We start from the raw sequence: 17,909 nt of genomic DNA on the forward strand, positions 1-17,909 counted from the left end.
TCTGATGAGTATCCCACTCCCCACCCCCGCCAACCCCCACCACAAAAAAATAAACCTGACGGTGCCCCTGTATGTTTGAGGTGCCTCGCAGTGCAAGTTCTAAAGCTATGGTGCGTCCCCGCAGGATAGATCACTGGAAGTTTATGATCTCAAATATTTTAAAATGGTTAACCCAAAAAAAAAATTATTTTGAAGTGGTTACATAGATCACATGTTCAGTCCTTGTTTGGAAGAACAATGTCCTGCATCTTGTAGTTTGCTACTATACACCAACTGGTGAAATCAGTCTTCCTAAATAAATTAAATTTTAACAAGATTGCAAAATTAGCATCGCATATCAATACTTAAACAAGCTCTGATAACTTAGCCAGCAACATGAATCATGTTTGGATTAAACAACCTAGTAATCATCCCCATAGAGGGACTAATTTCTGTTGCAAAACACAGAATACAACAGATATAATTAAATCACAGAAAATTCACTATTTGTTGTTCGTGCCGTAAGCATTATCAGCTGAAGACGTATCCATGTCATTCAAACCCAACTCCTCATTCTGCTCCCAGCTCCTCTCGTACTCTTCAACTGAGATTAATGCCCATAATGTTAGATAACAGCCAAGTATACCTTCATTCAACTAGTAACTTTGACAGAACAGTAACTGCTGTCCTAAATCTATTATGTCTGTCAAAAATTCAAGTATAATGGGGCAACGGGAATGAATGTATGGAAATTCATATGGTAGGGAACCATATTAAAGAAAATTAAACCACTTCTAAGATAATTTAGTGGCTTCCATAAGGTCAGGTTCTACTTTGGGTGACTTGGGGCTCTAGGGTCGAAGATGATGCAGACAACAGTTTCAGCCCCCTGGATGGTTTCTGAGACCAGCTAAGCTGTGAGTCGCCCACCTTTGTTAATTCTTTCCCTTTAAATTAGTAACAGAGATCAACATACCCACAATTTTTTTTTTTTTTTTTTGAAAAAAAACTTACGGAAGAGTTGCTTGTCATCTTCTATGGAGTCTGTTGTGGGAGAAACAAAGGAACTCGCCAACGCATCATCAATAATCAAAGTCCAAGGTTCTTCCAAACTTAGAAGCTGCATAAAGTGAGACAACAAATATGAAACTTCATAAGAAGATGAAAGTGCATCTTGTTTTCTTCAAAAGAAGTAGGTTCACCAAGTCACAACCAATACAACAATGAACAATTTACAACGCCATTCTCCATTCACATGACAAAAATTGTACAAAGATTCATGGTTGTTAGAATTTCAAATGCGGCAGATGAGGGAAACTTTCTATAAATGGTAGGATACTTTAAAGGGTTGAAAATGTGCAAGGCATTTGTATAAGTATTTTGTAGGTTTTGTGAACGGCAATTTACGGTACCTTAATTTGATGATTATTTCAGATTGCATTGCTTATTATTTTCTTCTAAAACTCACATTTGCATATGATTTAGATCTTCTTATGTGATCTAACCAAAGAGATCTCATATATATTACCATTAAAGCATATATTTATTCGCTTGACATTATTAGTCCCTGAGTGAGGACAGCAACAACACGAATAATATATTTTCAATGAGATCCTGTACAATCATTTATTACTTTGCTCATGAATCCTAAATTTTGGCAGCTCAACCATTTGACGCTGCTGTATTCAACCCAACAATAAAGAGTGCTGTGCACGTTGAGGCATTTTGCAAACTCGTGTACAGACCACTGCTATGTGCAGACTTTGCTCAGAGCTTCCTGGAAGTATTTTACAAGCTTCTTGGTTTTAAGCAAACCAAAGTTGGCCAGTGTTTTAGAATTTTCCTCAAGAAATGTTTGGTGGAAATATATAGCTCAACATGCTATCATCTTGTCAAGCTATATCGTACACAGAGTTCATAGGTCTTGCAAGAAAAGTAATAACAATATAATTACACCAGTATTTTTGCCATTGGATTACAGTACCAGGGGTTATAGCATACCTTACTTAGCCTTGACTTAAAATCTTGAAACTTTTTCCTTTTCCACTCCTCTGTGCTATCGCCCAAGGTAAACCCATGTACTCTCTCAAGACCTGCAAGCAACACTTGAATCATTTATCAACCTCTACAATAACTTGAAGAGACCGTGTTATGTGACAAAGTAACAGAACACATCCAAACAATTCATCAAGAACACCATTAAAAGATAATATATAAATAGCACCCAATATTATTAAGATGAAATTTTCAACATAAGAGTTATAATAACACCATATTGACGAAATCTACGAAGGCACTAAATGAGAAATAAAGAATTGTTATCATTTAGGGTGCGTTTGGTTACACTTTTTGATTTTTGATTTTTAAAAAATATTTTTTATTTTTTATTATTTTTGCTATTGAGTAAAAGCAAAAAATATGTTTGATAACTATGTTGCTATAAAGCAAAAAGTAACATTTGGGGATGGTAGGTGAAGAGCTCGACGAGAGAGAAGGGAAAAAAAAAGGTGAAGAGCTCGACGAGAGAGAAGGATTCGAGCTCTTTACTTTTTGGTTTGGCGTTTTAGATTTAGGGAAGCAAAAAAAACAGAAAAGCAAGTTTTGGAAAGCAAAAAATTTTTGCTTTGCATATAAAGTAATTATTTTGATTTTTTTAATTTTTGCTTTTTGCTTTTCATAGTGTTACCAAACATTGCTTTTTGATTTTTGCTTTTTAAAAATCAAAAAGCAAAAAAAAAATATTTTTTTAATTGCTAACCAAATGCACCCTTAGTGTTTCCAAAAGAAGATGTTTGTTAATCTGTTTACAACCAAAGAATAATGTGCTTTCGAAGGAGAGCTGCAAGACAAAGCTTACTTTCACTAATTTTCGTAATCAAACCTTCAACAGTTGTAACAATTCCACCTAATGTGCCACTTGCAAGCTCCAACTCAAGTTCAGGAACCTTTACACTTGCAGTATCTGACTGGAAAAGAACAGTGCAAATGCTGATTAGGAGATAAATTTAAATTTGCTAGACAAATGGAAGATATCGATGCATTTGAATTAACTGACAACATTTTCAGAAAAAAAAAATTGATGTTTAAACCAAAAAGGAAACACTACTTCAAGTATGCATCTTGATGAATACTGAACATAAAAAATTTCCATTAAGTGTAAACTCATTATTTTCACTTTATAACTGTATAATTTGGTACAGTAACACCTGCAAATATAAGCTTAATCATTGCAAGGTGCAAGTAACTTGTAAACAGTATGAAAGTTCAAGCCAAATCCCAATCATGCTCATTATACTACTTCCAGTCGATCAACATGTGCAACAGAGTGAAATCTTATGTTGTCATTTCAAAGGATGGACCATGTCTCATGGATTCACAGCTTACACAGGCCTTGCTTTTTGCTAAAGCATTCTTCCTCGAACAGTTATTGCTTACTCTCATGATGGTTAACCTATCCTTCTGCTTGAATTAACTCTTGAAATCACCACTTCAATTGATACTAACTTACCTCCCCAAGGAACACCTTTTTCTCCTTACCAAGCCTGGACAACATGTATAGGATTAAGGATAGCAAGCAAGCAACAAAACATCAGGAAATCTACGCAGCTGGGATAAGCCCACTTTGTTTTATTGTCATATTAGAACCCCTTGTGGATGAGCTAAAGATGGCCATATGAAAGTGGATGTTTTCTTAAATCCCGCAAGTTCACCATTGATGAGCTCATTTATGGTCTATATAGCCAAACCATTTTCTTAAATCCCACAAGTTCCTCTCATTCTATGAAATTTTCAACATTCTTAAATTTATGACCACATTGTGCAAAATATGAAAATAGGCAGCCAGGTAAAAGTTTATTGTAAGCATTTTAAAAAATGTAAGATGCCAATTTTGTTGTTGTAATATTACCGCCAAGAACCCAAAAAAAGGACCGTAAGTTCAGCCATGTATTTTGTTCTGTTTTGAAATGTATGGACTTTCAGATTTGGCAACGATTATTGATTCCGGACTGCAATTGAAGAAGCCACTCTATCTAAGCTGTAAATTGAAACCCTCCTATCTTAAGTGTTTGCTTTCTCATCTTCTGAAATCTAATTTAACCATGTTGTTCACCATCAGCATATTGCTCCACTCATCAAAATGATGACTGGGTTCACTTGCTATTGCTATCCATACTCCTCCCTGCCGTCTTGAAGTCTGCTGCAAAGGAGTGGAGGGAGCTTGCTGCTCAAGAAGGCTACGGACCACTTCTAGTTATCTTCTGTTTGAACAGAGCATAACCCCCACACCATCTATCTTGAAAGAATCCCAGATCCTGTAGAATCCCAAACAATCCACTTCTAGACATCTGGAGTTGGCATAATCAAGGAAGGCTAAACCGGTACCAGCTGGCATTCTGGTTGCCGGTTGGTATGGTACCGTTCCATACCGACAATAAAAAAAAAATCCCACCAACCAAAACTCTTAACAAAAAAAAAAGGGAAAGAAATAGACCCGAACCAACTGGTTCGGGCTAGGGAAAATAGGGCTGAACCGGACCATTTCCGCACCGGTTTGGCTTGATATGGGCCGAACCGGGCAGTTCGGTCTGGTTCAGCAAACCATGGGCATAATTAATGAAACTTTTCTTTGGGTTGCCATACCAAATGTGTGGCCAACATCCCTGCAGACTAGCTAGTTTTACTCCAAATCTTGCCCCCACCCACCCCCCCCCCACCCCCCCGCCCCCCAAAAACCAAAAAATGGTGAAAGGGGAGAAAAACTTCTAGATTTAGTTAGCTCTGTACTTAAATATGCAGGGTTCAGTTTCCATGCTAAAAGGAGCCTTAAGTTCGATCACACCTAGCCACTTAGCTTGTTTTCAATGAGGAAGTGTTTGTCAGGCCATCTGATTATAATCAATGATCCAAATAAGGAATCAATAAGCATGCCGAGTTAAATTTGTACCAAGTGAAAGGTCTACCAACCCTGCAATTCTGGTCTAAGGCAGACAGGGTACAATTAAAATTTTCAAATTTTCAAGTAATGCACAATGTTCAAAACCCAAATCTAGCAAGAAAGAATCCTACCTTTATCACATCGCGGCTAAGATCTTGCACATTCCGCACATATACTGTGATCTTCTTTCCTTTTTTAGGAATTTCACCACCAGGTTTCAACTGTTTATAAAAAGAAATGCACGTTTAAGAACAGTGAGTGATGCCACAACATCACATTGTGTACTCACATGATATATTAATAACACCAGAAACTTGTTGGGAAAAAAAAAAAAAAAACCAGTGAATCGACTAGTTACAATGGGATCTAGGACAATAACGAACCTCTGAGCTACGATAACCACACCGATCACATGCAGTCGCCATAACAATCACATCTCGAAAATATGGAATTTCTTCATGTGATTAAGGCTGAACAAACCTCATCAAAATTATGTCACTACGAAGCAATGTTAAATACAGGAGGTCAAATTCACATAGCAATTTAGATCAGTTAGTTTTTCCTTATTTGCCTTCTTTTTTCCTTTAAACATTCAGAGACTAGCTTCTAAACTCATTCATAATCAATGAGGGCAGCAAGTAGTGCATGATTCGTGTTTAATGTTCACTATATTCAATGCTTGATTACAAATGAACAAAATGAATGGAGAAATCAGGTAGATGGAACATGGGGATATAGTAATACCGATGATAAAGAAGCTAAGAAAGGATACTGGTAGCATAAAAGCGAGTGACACATGCAGTCCCACAAGCCCCGCATGTTGATGGCAAAGTGTCAACCTGTGCAGAATGGGCAATGAGGAAAGGCGTACATGACAAAGAGTAAAAAGTATAAATTCTACATCTACCCAGGAGAATAATCTTACCTCTTCTGGTGCTGAATACCTACATAAGGCTGCAGCAACTTCCTCAGTGTTACCCTGAGCAATAGCACGGCGACCAGCAACAGCTCCAACAGATCCATGGGGAACCCTTTCTGTTCCATCCAGTGCAGGATTATGTTTCTCAGTTGAAGCATCTCCATTAATCTGTCTGTTGGGCTCTTCAGCTGCAGATGGTTCAGCAAGAAAACCCAATGCAGCCTGCTGCTCACATGTCCTTTCATAGAACCTAGTAGACAACAATGGATCTGAAGATGGTGCATATCTGTCCTGCAAAAGATATCTACAGAGTCAAATGGACAGGCCATCTAATAAGCAGTATTAAATGTCAGAGACTAAATAAGGAATAGCCCATGCACCTCACCAACAGAAAATTCAAACAAGAGAACAACAAGAAATTATTAAGTTGTAATAGACACCAACAAAATAGCCTATATCCCATGCGCCTCACCAACATTTCAAACCAATGACAAGAAATTACTATAACTCTAGAATCTGCTGCATATGGCCCCTCATTGAGCGCATAGCACAAACTACCTTTTGAAACTAAACGAACATACAATACTCATTTTTAAGCATTAGTACACAATAACATATCAGTGACATATGAATATCATAATCCATCAGTCATATATCTTCAAGAATAAGGCTAGATTATAATCAAGAAAATAAAAGGAAGACTGGAATATCTGAGGCCAAGAGACATCCCCTTATTCAAGTAACAGATAATCATTGTTTGGTAACATGAGATGGAGACAGAGCTTGAAAGTCTTGATTTGATCTGGGATAGGATTAGATAAGGTGATACTGCATGAGACTGGATTAGATTCAATTCTTAATCCCACCAACTAGAACAAGATGGTCTTTGCTGCTACGGAGAAGAGCGGTGGAGATGGATAACAGCATATCATTGACCAAAAATGTTGAAGCAGTTTGGAATGATGATGAAGCATATGGACGGAACATCAGACCATAACTAGCTATTCACAAGGTTTGAATTTTCATTTACGCCCAATTTGTCAAGATCAGGATCAAGTCAAATCGTTGAGTGGGTAAGATCATATCAGATCATGGATCAGATTGCAAATTGTAAGACTTTTCGTTTGACATATTTCAAAATTTGTTAAAATATAAAAGAAGTATAAAAATTGAAACACGAGTTAAATCTATAGTTGATGAATAAAGATTAAAGGCATACAAATAAGTAATCCAACATAAGCCCATATATAGAACATCTTGTGAAACAAACAGTGTCTTCGGTTATTCAGTTTCAATTAGAATAATTTAGAAGAAGATAAGATTTTAACATAAAGTCATAAAAATACAGAAAACTTGCCTCTTAACTATAAGTCCATGAAATCCAATAACAAGCTTGCTAATCTTTACTACTTAAAACTTATTAGGGATAAGTAATTTAAAAGCCATATAGTCAAATCTTACAATCCAATGGATGGTGTAATTCATCATATAAATCTAGATACCATGTTCCTGACTGACTCTGATCAAAACATGAGTCCTAAGATTTTATCAACAATAACTTTTCCATGAAAATGATATAAACAATAAAGTTAGTTTAGTAAACTAATGTTTTTACATCACTGACAAAAACAACAGTGGAACTCCTAAAATGAAACTCTTCTATTAGGTTACCAAGAGTAAGAAGAGATCAGGTCACTCGTGTAGTCATGCTAAAACCAAACAGAACTTGTAAGGTTACTGGATCCATTGTTCACCCAAACTAAATAACTTCTCATAACTGAGTCAACTTATTAGTTGATGCTAAAATCCACATAGTATGTGCTTATAGAAAGTCCCATGCATACAAAGTACAGCAGAATGAGAAGCAACCAAATAAAGTTACTTCCAAACATCTATTAGATGCTTCCTATGAATTCCATGGAAGTTACTAGATCATGAATGGAATATAAGCACATTAAGCATTTAAAAAATATACAATTTATGCTTCAGGTAGCAATGTTAGAAGAATATTCTTACGGATTCTCAATAAAACTGTTTCCAGCAGGATCATCAAGTATGAAAGTGAAAGCTGCATTTCCTGATGCAAGGGATTTCAGTTTAATCAAGAACTGATCTATAGCTTCAGCTGTTGCAGGATCCAGCTTCTGCAAAATCATGTTAAAGACTTCACGTTTTGATAAAAGCAAAGCAGGTTAACCACAAGCAAAAATCACAAGTTCCTTAATGCACCTTACGTTCCTCCTGAAGTGCTTGCAATTCATCCACAGCTCGCACAAGTATCCCTTCCACCTAGTAGTTGACAATGGTAAGACTGGTAAAGAAGGATCCAAAAATGAAAATGAAAGAAAAAGGTGTTACATAGCCAAACCAACAAAATAGGCACATCCACATCTTTGTAATATTTGATTATTTGAGGATCTACATGTTAAGGGAGATTTATATTTGAAGCTTCCCATTATCCATAAACACCATTTTCTTTAAGTCATAAATTAATGGACAACATCCTGGTAAACAACAAGGCAGGTGGCAGATTGTAGCATTGTGACTCAAAATTTGCGAAGCATCCCAATATACCACTCTGCCAGCAGTTTCATGCGCAGAGAAACCTTCTATGATTTTATAAAACTCATATCATTTACATAACTCTTTAAAAGCCCAGAAAATTTAGATATATCCCACAGATTAAAATCATTTGTAACATGGTCAGAAACATCATTATAAATCTTGCTCCTACCTCATCAGAATTGAACAATATCAGGCAAACAGCTCGTTCATAAATTAATTCACACTTTAGTAAACTAGTAGCTACTAGCTAAAGCTAAGTGACCAATTATCACATTTATTGAATGCATAACCCACCTGGTAGCACATGATCAAAGTACAGATGCTTTAACATGCATGGTCTATTTCTCCCTTCTGAACCCCAAATCCTGCATCACCCTTCTTATAGTCCCAAGTCCCAAACATAAATCCCTATGCCATCACACACACACACACACACACACACACACAGTCCCAAGTCCCAAACACAAATCCCTATGCCATCACACGCGTGCACACGCACAGATAGAGAGAGAGAGAGGATTGTTTTTTAATTTCTGATACCTCAACCTTGCTTTGGGTTATAAAAGAATCTGTCAAAGTGAATTTTTTTTTCCAATTTATCTGGATAGTTAAAAATTACCAAGTTTTATATTATCTACCATATCCCCCAGGAAATGGGAAAAAGCATGATACTCATCAAAACTGTTTTTTGCTAATGTTTAGATAACATTTCTACAACTTGAATATTATCAACTCAACTTTGTGTAGATTGATAGTGGTGGTTATTTAGAAAGAAAACAAGTATACTTCAACTCATTACAAATAAAATAGCGAGGTTCTGGTTCAATCAATTGAAATAATAAAAGACCTTGCCAATCAGCAATTGGAGCTTCAAAAAGTACTGTTAAAATTTTGGTTTTGCAAAGTAGGTTTGTTATTATGGGGTATAGTCTGATATTGCCCTGCAAGGCTATACGAACTTTGTATCCCACTTAAAAGATGATGTCCTAAATATTATAAATAAAGAATGATATGTTGACCTAGTTTGAAGATTGTTACTTAAAAATTCACTCCACACAAAATATATGACCTCTTTCATCCTATTAATACAGAAAGAACATATTGTCTGAAAGTACCAGTCAGAAGCTTAAGCTTCAGAAGATGGGAGCAACATCAAAGTCATTGCTAATATAAAGGCCCGGGTGATGCCTAAATGTTTGCAATTACTGATCCAACATTCAATCTTAATTTTATGGCAGTAACAAGTTCCCCCCTCCATAGGGACCAAGGAGAACATGTATATAGTACTTATAATGCACATGCAAATGCACATGGCAGCTAAAGATTTTGGATATAGGACAATTTAACTAAATTTTAATATTACAAAAAGAATTAATTATTAATTTTTGAAAAAGAAGTGTTTATTGTGAGCACGAGGTTGTGGGTTTGTTGAATGTTAAAGCTAAAGATTTTTTATGAGAGATATTTTAGGAGAGATTAGCATCATTGGGCAGAAAGATTGGTGAGGAATCTTAATAAAAGACCTATGATTAGAAAGAGCGCGCCAAGGCTAAGAGCGGGGACATTAAAGAGAAATCTAATAAGGGCTGTTATGGGAATTGGAGAATTGGGAACCTTCCTGCTTTTACAGTGTTAGAATGTAAACAACTCACTTGCATCTCATGTTACACAGGCCAAACTTTTGGTAGCAACAATGGAGAAATCTCGATGGCAGTAGTTACTCTGCGAATTCTATATAGGATTTTCCATCCCCCAATTCCAAAATACTCCTTCAAGGTTCACTTTCTCCCTTCACATCTTGGAGATATCATTTGATTTAAGCTCTAATCAAGTCATTCTTAACTAATATATAAAAAAGAACATCAGTAAGAATGCACCCAATTTTTCTTTCTGCTGTCAAATTAGGTCATTCCTCTTTAGGTATCTTGCTTTGATTTTAGACACTACGTCCAAATCCATTACAAAAAGTTGCATGTCTTCAATCTTGCAACTCAATAGATCTTTCGAAATCCTTTTCATAACCTATACAGCAGCAGCCATCGGTTAAATTTTAGAAGAATAACATATATTTAGTGTCCTAAGGTTATTATGCTTATAATTTCTTGTTTACAAAAGGACCTTTCGAATTATGATTAGCTCAAATTTAAGAATGAGGATAACAAGGGTTTATGATTGATAATCACTTAAGTCACAGTCATGGTGACATGGATAAAGGAAGATACAATGGAGCACCAAGTGGAAGAAATAATGCAGTAGGTTATAACTTTTCTACCAACCATCATGAACTCATATTGCCCATAGAATCTGTATCATTTCATAACTACAAATTCATTAGACTATAATTCATAATTAAAAGTTCATATGTAGACGGACCATATCTAGTATTTGAGGACTCTAAAATATTGAAATGACAAACACAAAGATGTGGGTGCCTTAGCGCCAACATTCACCGAAGGGCGTGCCGAACCATACCGGCGGCTGACCGGCACGATTCTGGCATAAAAAATGGTACACCGGTGAGGAGGAAGAAGAAAATAGAGGAAAAGATAGAGGAGGGGAGGGAAGAAAAGGAAAGGCCAAAGAGGCCATAGGAGGCCCACCAAGGCTATTGGAGGGCTGCCAAGGCATCCGGAGCTCTACCCTCCTCTATACAGAGAGACAAAAAGAAAGATAGAGAGAAAGAGGGAGGGAGAGAGAGGTGTGGAAGGAGGCGGATTGGACAAGGATGCCGACAGTGGCCGCCAAAGAGCTGTGGAGGCTCCCGAAGGGCGGGATCTTCCTCCCCTTCCCCATCAAATCGAAATAGGGGTGACCACCCTTGTTTTGATCACGATAGTTTTTTTTCTTTTTTATTACAATCCACCTACCGACTTCGCTGTGGATCGCGACCCAAAAAAAAAAAAAAAAACACCCTTGTTACGACCCGACAAAGGACGAAGAGGAAGATCCCGCCCTTTGGGAAACTCCATGGCCCTCCAATGGCCACAGCTGGCATCCCCACCTGATCCCCCTCCTTCCGTTCCTCTCCCTCCGCCACTCTCTCCCTCTCTCTCTCTCTCTCTCTCTATCTTTCTCCAATTCTCCCTTTCCCCGCTTATTTTGCCATGTCGGTTTGGGCCTGATACGAAATGGTACAAGATGTACCGAACCATACTGCCACCAACCAGCACAAAGTCCAATTCTAGCATAGCGAACCTTGCTTGGCACAATGGTAAGGCTGTTCAATTTTGATCTGAATGTCAATGCTAAGGTTGCATACATCCAACCCTCGGACCCCACAATTGCGAGAGCCTCATGCACAAGGACAAGGACACCCTTGTTCTATAAATACAAAGATGAACTCCAAATATATTGATTATGGTCTATAGAGCTCAGTTTTTGGATAGGCTAGAACAAGCCCCACACGTTTGTGACTGCATAGAAAATCAGCACTCAATAAGCAGATACAAAACAATTAACAGACAGGATGTAAGCTTTCAGATCAAGTGACTTAAGAATTTTAAAAATATATTATCTGATTTTTAAAATGTAATCACTTCAAACCTTCTTATATTTCTTACCAGACTTCGACCTCCAAGACATTGGAAAAGGTGATCATAACTGAAACTATTGCTCAATGTTTAGACATAATCACTCACATAATGAATGCAACCTTCTAAAACTCCATTGAATTCAAAAATTGGCCTCTCAGACCCAGTCAGGGAGAATATGAACAGAACCACAGTAATACTCCAAATGAGCTCTCTTCTGATTTACCAGGCAACCATCTTTTAGCAAACCAAACTGTTTTTGCAATGAAGCTCTTTGATTGGGTATATTCCACATAGGTATTATATTGATACATAGGCCATACTTCACAGATGTCAGTAATCAAATAGCATTTCTCAAAATGCATGATAGGGAAATCATATAGTATGATGAAAGAGAAGAATTTGAAGCACACGTTGCATATTCATCAAGAAAACCAAGTGTCTCTGAGGATTACAATCGTGAAGAAACAGAGATCAAGGACAAACTCAAACCTAGAAATAAAAATATAAAAAGATAAAAAGGAAAAACCAAAGAAAACCAATGATTGAAGATAATTAATTCTTCAATCAAATAACAATCATAGACTTTGATTTTTGAAGTTCCAAACCAAAAACAAAGACCAAACATTCTAGTTCCAAAGAGCATGAGAAGAAGACACAACACTTCAGGAATCACTGAGTGAGAAAGGATCTGCTAACTACATAATGGAATCCCATAATACCTTGAGTACTAAAAACTGGCTTAAGGTACTGTCAAAAACTTTGTTCCATTACGATATCAACCCTCAGTTTCAAGAAGCACAAAATTTGTAAGAACAATGAAACATACAAATTTTCCTAGCAACTCTTGGTTATTCTTATCCCAACATATAGTTCTATAAACTTTGATTTCATCTTTCATTTTTGATATTGCATGGTTCACTTATTGTACCTATAACCATATAATATATGTAAGCATGACTAGGTGAAAGCAAAATGGCTGAGAAAGTCAGAACTGTCAAACTCAATCAACCATGTTCATCAAACACATTATGCAGAGGACTGTCATTCAAAGAAAAGGAATGAGCACAACTATGTTAGGAAACTGCTAACATAAAGGAAAAGAAGTTACTGTAGAAAGTGTTCCACGTTGAGCTTCTGGAGGAATCTCAAAATCCAATTCTGGAATCTGCAAAATAAACAACAGAGAAGTTTCATGACAAGTCTATCACATAAACTTATGTGCATGAAAGTTTTCAAAATTAAGAAACCAGGGCTAATAAAGGCAGGGTGATAAATCAACTTTTAAATAGGTCTGAACTCTAAAGAGTGGCACTACCATATAAACCTAAAACATCATAACATTTAAATTCCACTTTATTCAAAAGCAACATGTATTTAGGGGTGATAACGCTATAGAAGCAACAGACTGTATGAATTCCTGGCAAAGCACAGACTGCACCATCTAAGGTACTAACAATTGCAACCAGAGCCAGTCTGGTACTCTACTAACTTAATCCACTGGACCAGCTTCAGTCAAATGCACAATGGTGGCTACGCATAAAAAAATGTACCTTAATAGTTGCAGAATCAGATTTCACCACTTGTCGATTAAGTACCTGCAGAAAGATGTCTTGTCAGTTCCTCACTCGACAAAACTTTTTAACCTTTCAGAATACCCAGATAATATTTATAGCATGGTTAGTGTATTTATGCAGCAGTGTTACCATCTGTATTAATCAAATCTGTACATTATGGAATTGATGGATTTGCAAAGGCTTGCAATTAACTATAATTTATCAACTGGAGTGAGTAACAGGAGTAGACAGAGGCAAAATTCAATTTGAGAAATTAATATGCTATCCAGCATTAACAGAAAGCATAAATGGCAGATGGACACACAATAATGCACAGTAAATGTGCAGTTCATTAAATGCATGCATATTTTCATAAGATTTTTCAATGCAATTTCCAACACAAGCAAAGTAATAATATCTAAATTTGAGAAAAGATTACTTAAGGCAGCTAATTTGTACAGTACTTGTTGGCTTGTATTATCCGACCTCATCACCATCCGAACACATGGCAGCGGATTATTATCTGAGTCAAATGAACTTTCAGATTGCATCAGCCTATTACCGATCCGCCTCTTTGGTTACCTGTTAGTCGGTTTAATTCAGAATTGCTGGTAGGTGAGATGACCATCTCGGTCTATGGCCAATCTGTGACACCTTATTTCGATCATCGACTGACATGATTATTACTGCTAAAGGCATGATATCCAGTTCAAACAGTCATCAATATCAGCTATTCCACATCGGTCTATTACCGACTTGTCATCAGAGGTATAGATGGTTATCTAGCAACTGTCATCCAGCTCAGCATTAATTGTCTTCCAGCTACATTCTAGTTTATCACCACATAAGCAAATGTCTCACGATCTCCACACAGCTGGCCATTCTGTTGTAATAAACTAACAGCCCAGCAGATCCCTAATGGCCTAACAGATCTCTAACGGCCTAACAGATCCCTAACAGCCTAACAAACTTTTCTTAAAGCCTCAGCAAGCTCTTTCTATATAAAAGATGGATAAGGTACTCTCTGGAAGGTAAGTCTAAACTCACAGAGATAAAACTCTGCTAAATTTTTCGTTGAAGGAAATCAAAATTTTCTCTACTTTTTTCAATCTCCTACTTCCTGCTTTCTACTTCTCCATTTCCACTACCTATTCTTAAAGCTTTACCTAACTTAATCATCGGAGGGTCTTAAATCAGAGGGTACCCCATCGATTTTGAGACTTTCTTTGCAGGAATCATTGTGGATTTCATCGACTCCAGCCAGCAAGCAATTCAGATTGGTCTACAACCAACCTCACATATTATCAGCCGAAGCCTTGTAGCAACAGTACTTATTCCCCAAGAAAGGTATAGAGTGTGGCAGTGGTTACAATAAGTCACCCACAGCATAAGATTTTGGAGCTATAAACGAGAAAGCATGTAGTGATACTTCACTTCCTATCCCTAACAGCCTAACAGATCTCTAACGGCCTAACAAACTTTTTTTAAGGCCTAAGCGAGCTCTCTCTATATAAAAGGTGGATAAGGTACTCTATGGAAGGTAAGTCTGAACTTACAGAGATAAAACTCTGCTAAATTTTTCATTGAAGAAAATCAGAGTTCTTTCTACTTCTTTCAATCTCCTACTTCCTACTTTCTACTTCTCCATTTCCACTATCCGTTCTCTAAGCTTTACTTGATTTAATCATCGAAGGATCTTAAACCGAAGAGTACCCCACCAATTTTGAGACTTTCTTTGCAGAAATCGTTGTGAATTTCGTCGACTCCAACCAGCAAGCAGTTCAGATCGGTCTACAACCGACCTCACATACTATCAGCCGAAGCCTTATAGCAACAGTACTTATTCCCCAAGAAAGGTATAGAGTGTGGCAGTGGCTAGAGTAAGTTGCCCAGAGCACAAGGGTTTAGAGCTATGAATAAGAAATCATGTAGTGATACTTCACTTCCTAATTGCTTATGATTCAACAAAGGTTAGACGAGTCATTTTAAAATAAAAAAGAGAACAAAGTAATTTTGGAAGTTGGCCCTGCATGTAATGGACAACCATCTTCCTTTCAAAATTAAAAGAATAGAGAAGAACACATGAAGAGAGTGAAGTCATTCAAAGGAAAGCTCAACAGCATTACATAGCTGTGATGCTTCAAAAAGGTGCTGACCCAAAGAATCTCAGATAAAGTTCGGAGATTTAAAATAGGAACTCATAAACATCCTATAAATCTAAACTGTACAAAAACAGAATATAATGCACTGGAAGTGCATCATATGGAATGCAAATTCAAATGGCAAAAATTTAAAGGTTGTGAAAAGGCAAATTAAGAGGTACCAAGTGCACTATGGTGGATAAACTTCACCCATTGTAAACCATGCCAATTTCATTCAGAAGAAAAAACTAAGGCCTAAAGTAGAGGTCACGTAACAACTACAGCACACCAAGCCCTGGAATCAATTGCGTGGTGAAGAAGTTACCACTCCAGGCAGGCTCCTAATCTACTTCTACTTTTATACTTACAGTTTACAATTAAAAAGCTTATCAAACACTTTTAGATAACATTAAGATGGTGAGTAAAGGTGATAACTTTTAGAGTGCTAACACCTCAGAAATATTCTTAAGTATATTGAATCTACATAATGATAAGTAATGGAAGAAATTATATGGTAGACAATAATACTGAGGTAAATGGAAGGCGAAGATCAGAGCTTGCTCCGAAACTAAGCTTGTACAATGATAACAGACCTCACTACTCCCCAATGGAATCTCCAACTGGTAACAACATCCTCGGGGCTGCAGCTGACCAGCAAATTGGACTTCATTGTTCCTAATAACACAAACAAAACATCAAAAGAAAAAAGGGAAAAAAAAAGATAACAAAAAGATTTCAACCCAAAATGCATTAAATTTATTCTTATTCCTACAGTTTCCTCAAATTTGGACTATCAAAGAAAAGAGTAATACCTTTCGTTGCAATGCGGGCATTCAAACGCCATCAAAACAATCTGGATAATTTAAAGAATCAAACCGCAGATAAACATCATTGTTTGATACATAAAAATCTTTGAAAAAAATGATTTTTTTTTTAAAAAATAAGTAGCGAAGTCCTACCTCCCTGAAGTGAGGAATTCGCGTTAGGAGGAGCCTGGTTATGCCCTGTACGAAGAGACAAGAAGAATAAAACGAAGCATATCAGACCAAAGTTCAAAACTTTATGGAGGTGGGGATCGAAAAATCCTTTTTTTTTTTCCTTATTCCAGTAAACTGAGGGACGCAGGAAAGAAAAAAAAGAGAGAATTGAGAAGGCATTACATTCTCGCCGCAACGCATGCAGAGGGATTCGACCTGGTGGAGAGGCGCCGCGGAGGCCTCAGCCTCGGCCTCGGTGGAGACCGCCTCCGCCGCCGACCGGATGTCTGTAACCGGACCGCCGTTCTCCATCGCCGTTGTTCTCGTAGCACCCCTCTGGAGGGATCGATGAAAGAAGCAAGGCCGCTTTTTGCCTCTCTCTCTCTCGCAATGACCGACTGGCCCAGCGTTTTCCAGAACGGGGCGAAGCATCAGGAGGGTTTAGCCCGGGACCCTTTGAAGGACCACGTGCGGTGCACGTGAAAGGTGGGCGAACGGGCTTCGGCTTAGGCCATTCGCGCGAACACAGATTTGCCGCCCATCTTTATCGGGCGAAGCATTACATCCGTCTGATTTTATTGGTTTTTCGCGTATACATTATCCACGCTTCAGCTCTGTTGGCGGACTGATGAGCGACCCAGATGGGGCAAAGGAACACGAAAGCGAGACAAGCTCTTGCGCAAGAACTAGCTCTAAAATCCTCTAAAAATAAATCCCTATTTTATGTATTTACTCTTTAAACCTATCCATCCATTCAGTTCTTTTATAAATTAATAATAAAATATAAATTACGAGTCTTACTTTTATGAAAAAGTAAGCACGGCCTGATACAAGGTTTGCAGTATTGATACAAGACTCTATATTGATGTCATTAGGGCTGGCAAAATATGATTCGATCCGCTAATTCGATCCGCCATAAACAAATTTGAATTTAGACTAAACGAATTTGGATCATAAACGGATCGACCCATTTAACCCGTTTAATAATTAGATCAGATATGGATTTTAGATATCTGACCCGTTTAATCTGTTTAATATTCAAATCAGGTTGAGTCAGATAACCCATTTAATCTGTTTAACCTATTGCTGACCCATATAACCTGACCTGTTTAACCCATTTAAGATCCGTTTAACCTGTTTAAAACCTATTTAACATGTTTCTGACCCATTTAACTCGACCTATTTAATCTATTTAACCCGTTTAACCTATTTAATCCGTTTAACCTAATTTGATCTATTTAATAAATGGGTTAAATGAGTCGGGTTGGATTACCTGTTTAATAAACAGATCGGATTCAGATTTGAA

General features: G+C 37.2%; 1 protein-coding gene across 1 annotated transcript; it reads right to left on the reverse strand.

The window, feature by feature from the left end:
* Nucleotides 1–344: 344 nt before the first annotated feature.
* On the reverse strand, nucleotides 345–17,037 carry LOC105035268 (zinc finger chaperone zpr1). The gene is made up of 16 exons (XM_010910780.4): nucleotides 16,787–17,037; nucleotides 16,586–16,630; nucleotides 16,439–16,479; nucleotides 16,220–16,301; nucleotides 13,483–13,527; nucleotides 13,041–13,097; nucleotides 8,064–8,123; nucleotides 7,851–7,978; nucleotides 5,841–6,120; nucleotides 5,688–5,754; nucleotides 5,299–5,369; nucleotides 5,047–5,136; nucleotides 2,837–2,945; nucleotides 1,981–2,072; nucleotides 994–1,099; nucleotides 345–583 (listed from the first exon to the last, which is right to left on the reverse strand). The coding sequence occupies exons 1-16, from the start codon at nucleotides 17,033–17,035 to the stop codon at nucleotides 483–485; spliced, it is 1,623 nt and encodes a 540-aa protein (XP_010909082.2). The 5' UTR covers nucleotides 17,036–17,037; the 3' UTR covers nucleotides 345–482.
* Between the last annotated feature and the right edge of the window lie 872 nt (nucleotides 17,038–17,909).

The sequence above is a fragment of the Elaeis guineensis genome, chromosome 2 (genome assembly GCF_000442705.2).
Source record: "Elaeis guineensis isolate ETL-2024a chromosome 2, EG11, whole genome shotgun sequence".
Lineage (NCBI taxonomy): Eukaryota > Viridiplantae > Streptophyta > Magnoliopsida > Arecales > Arecaceae > Elaeis > Elaeis guineensis.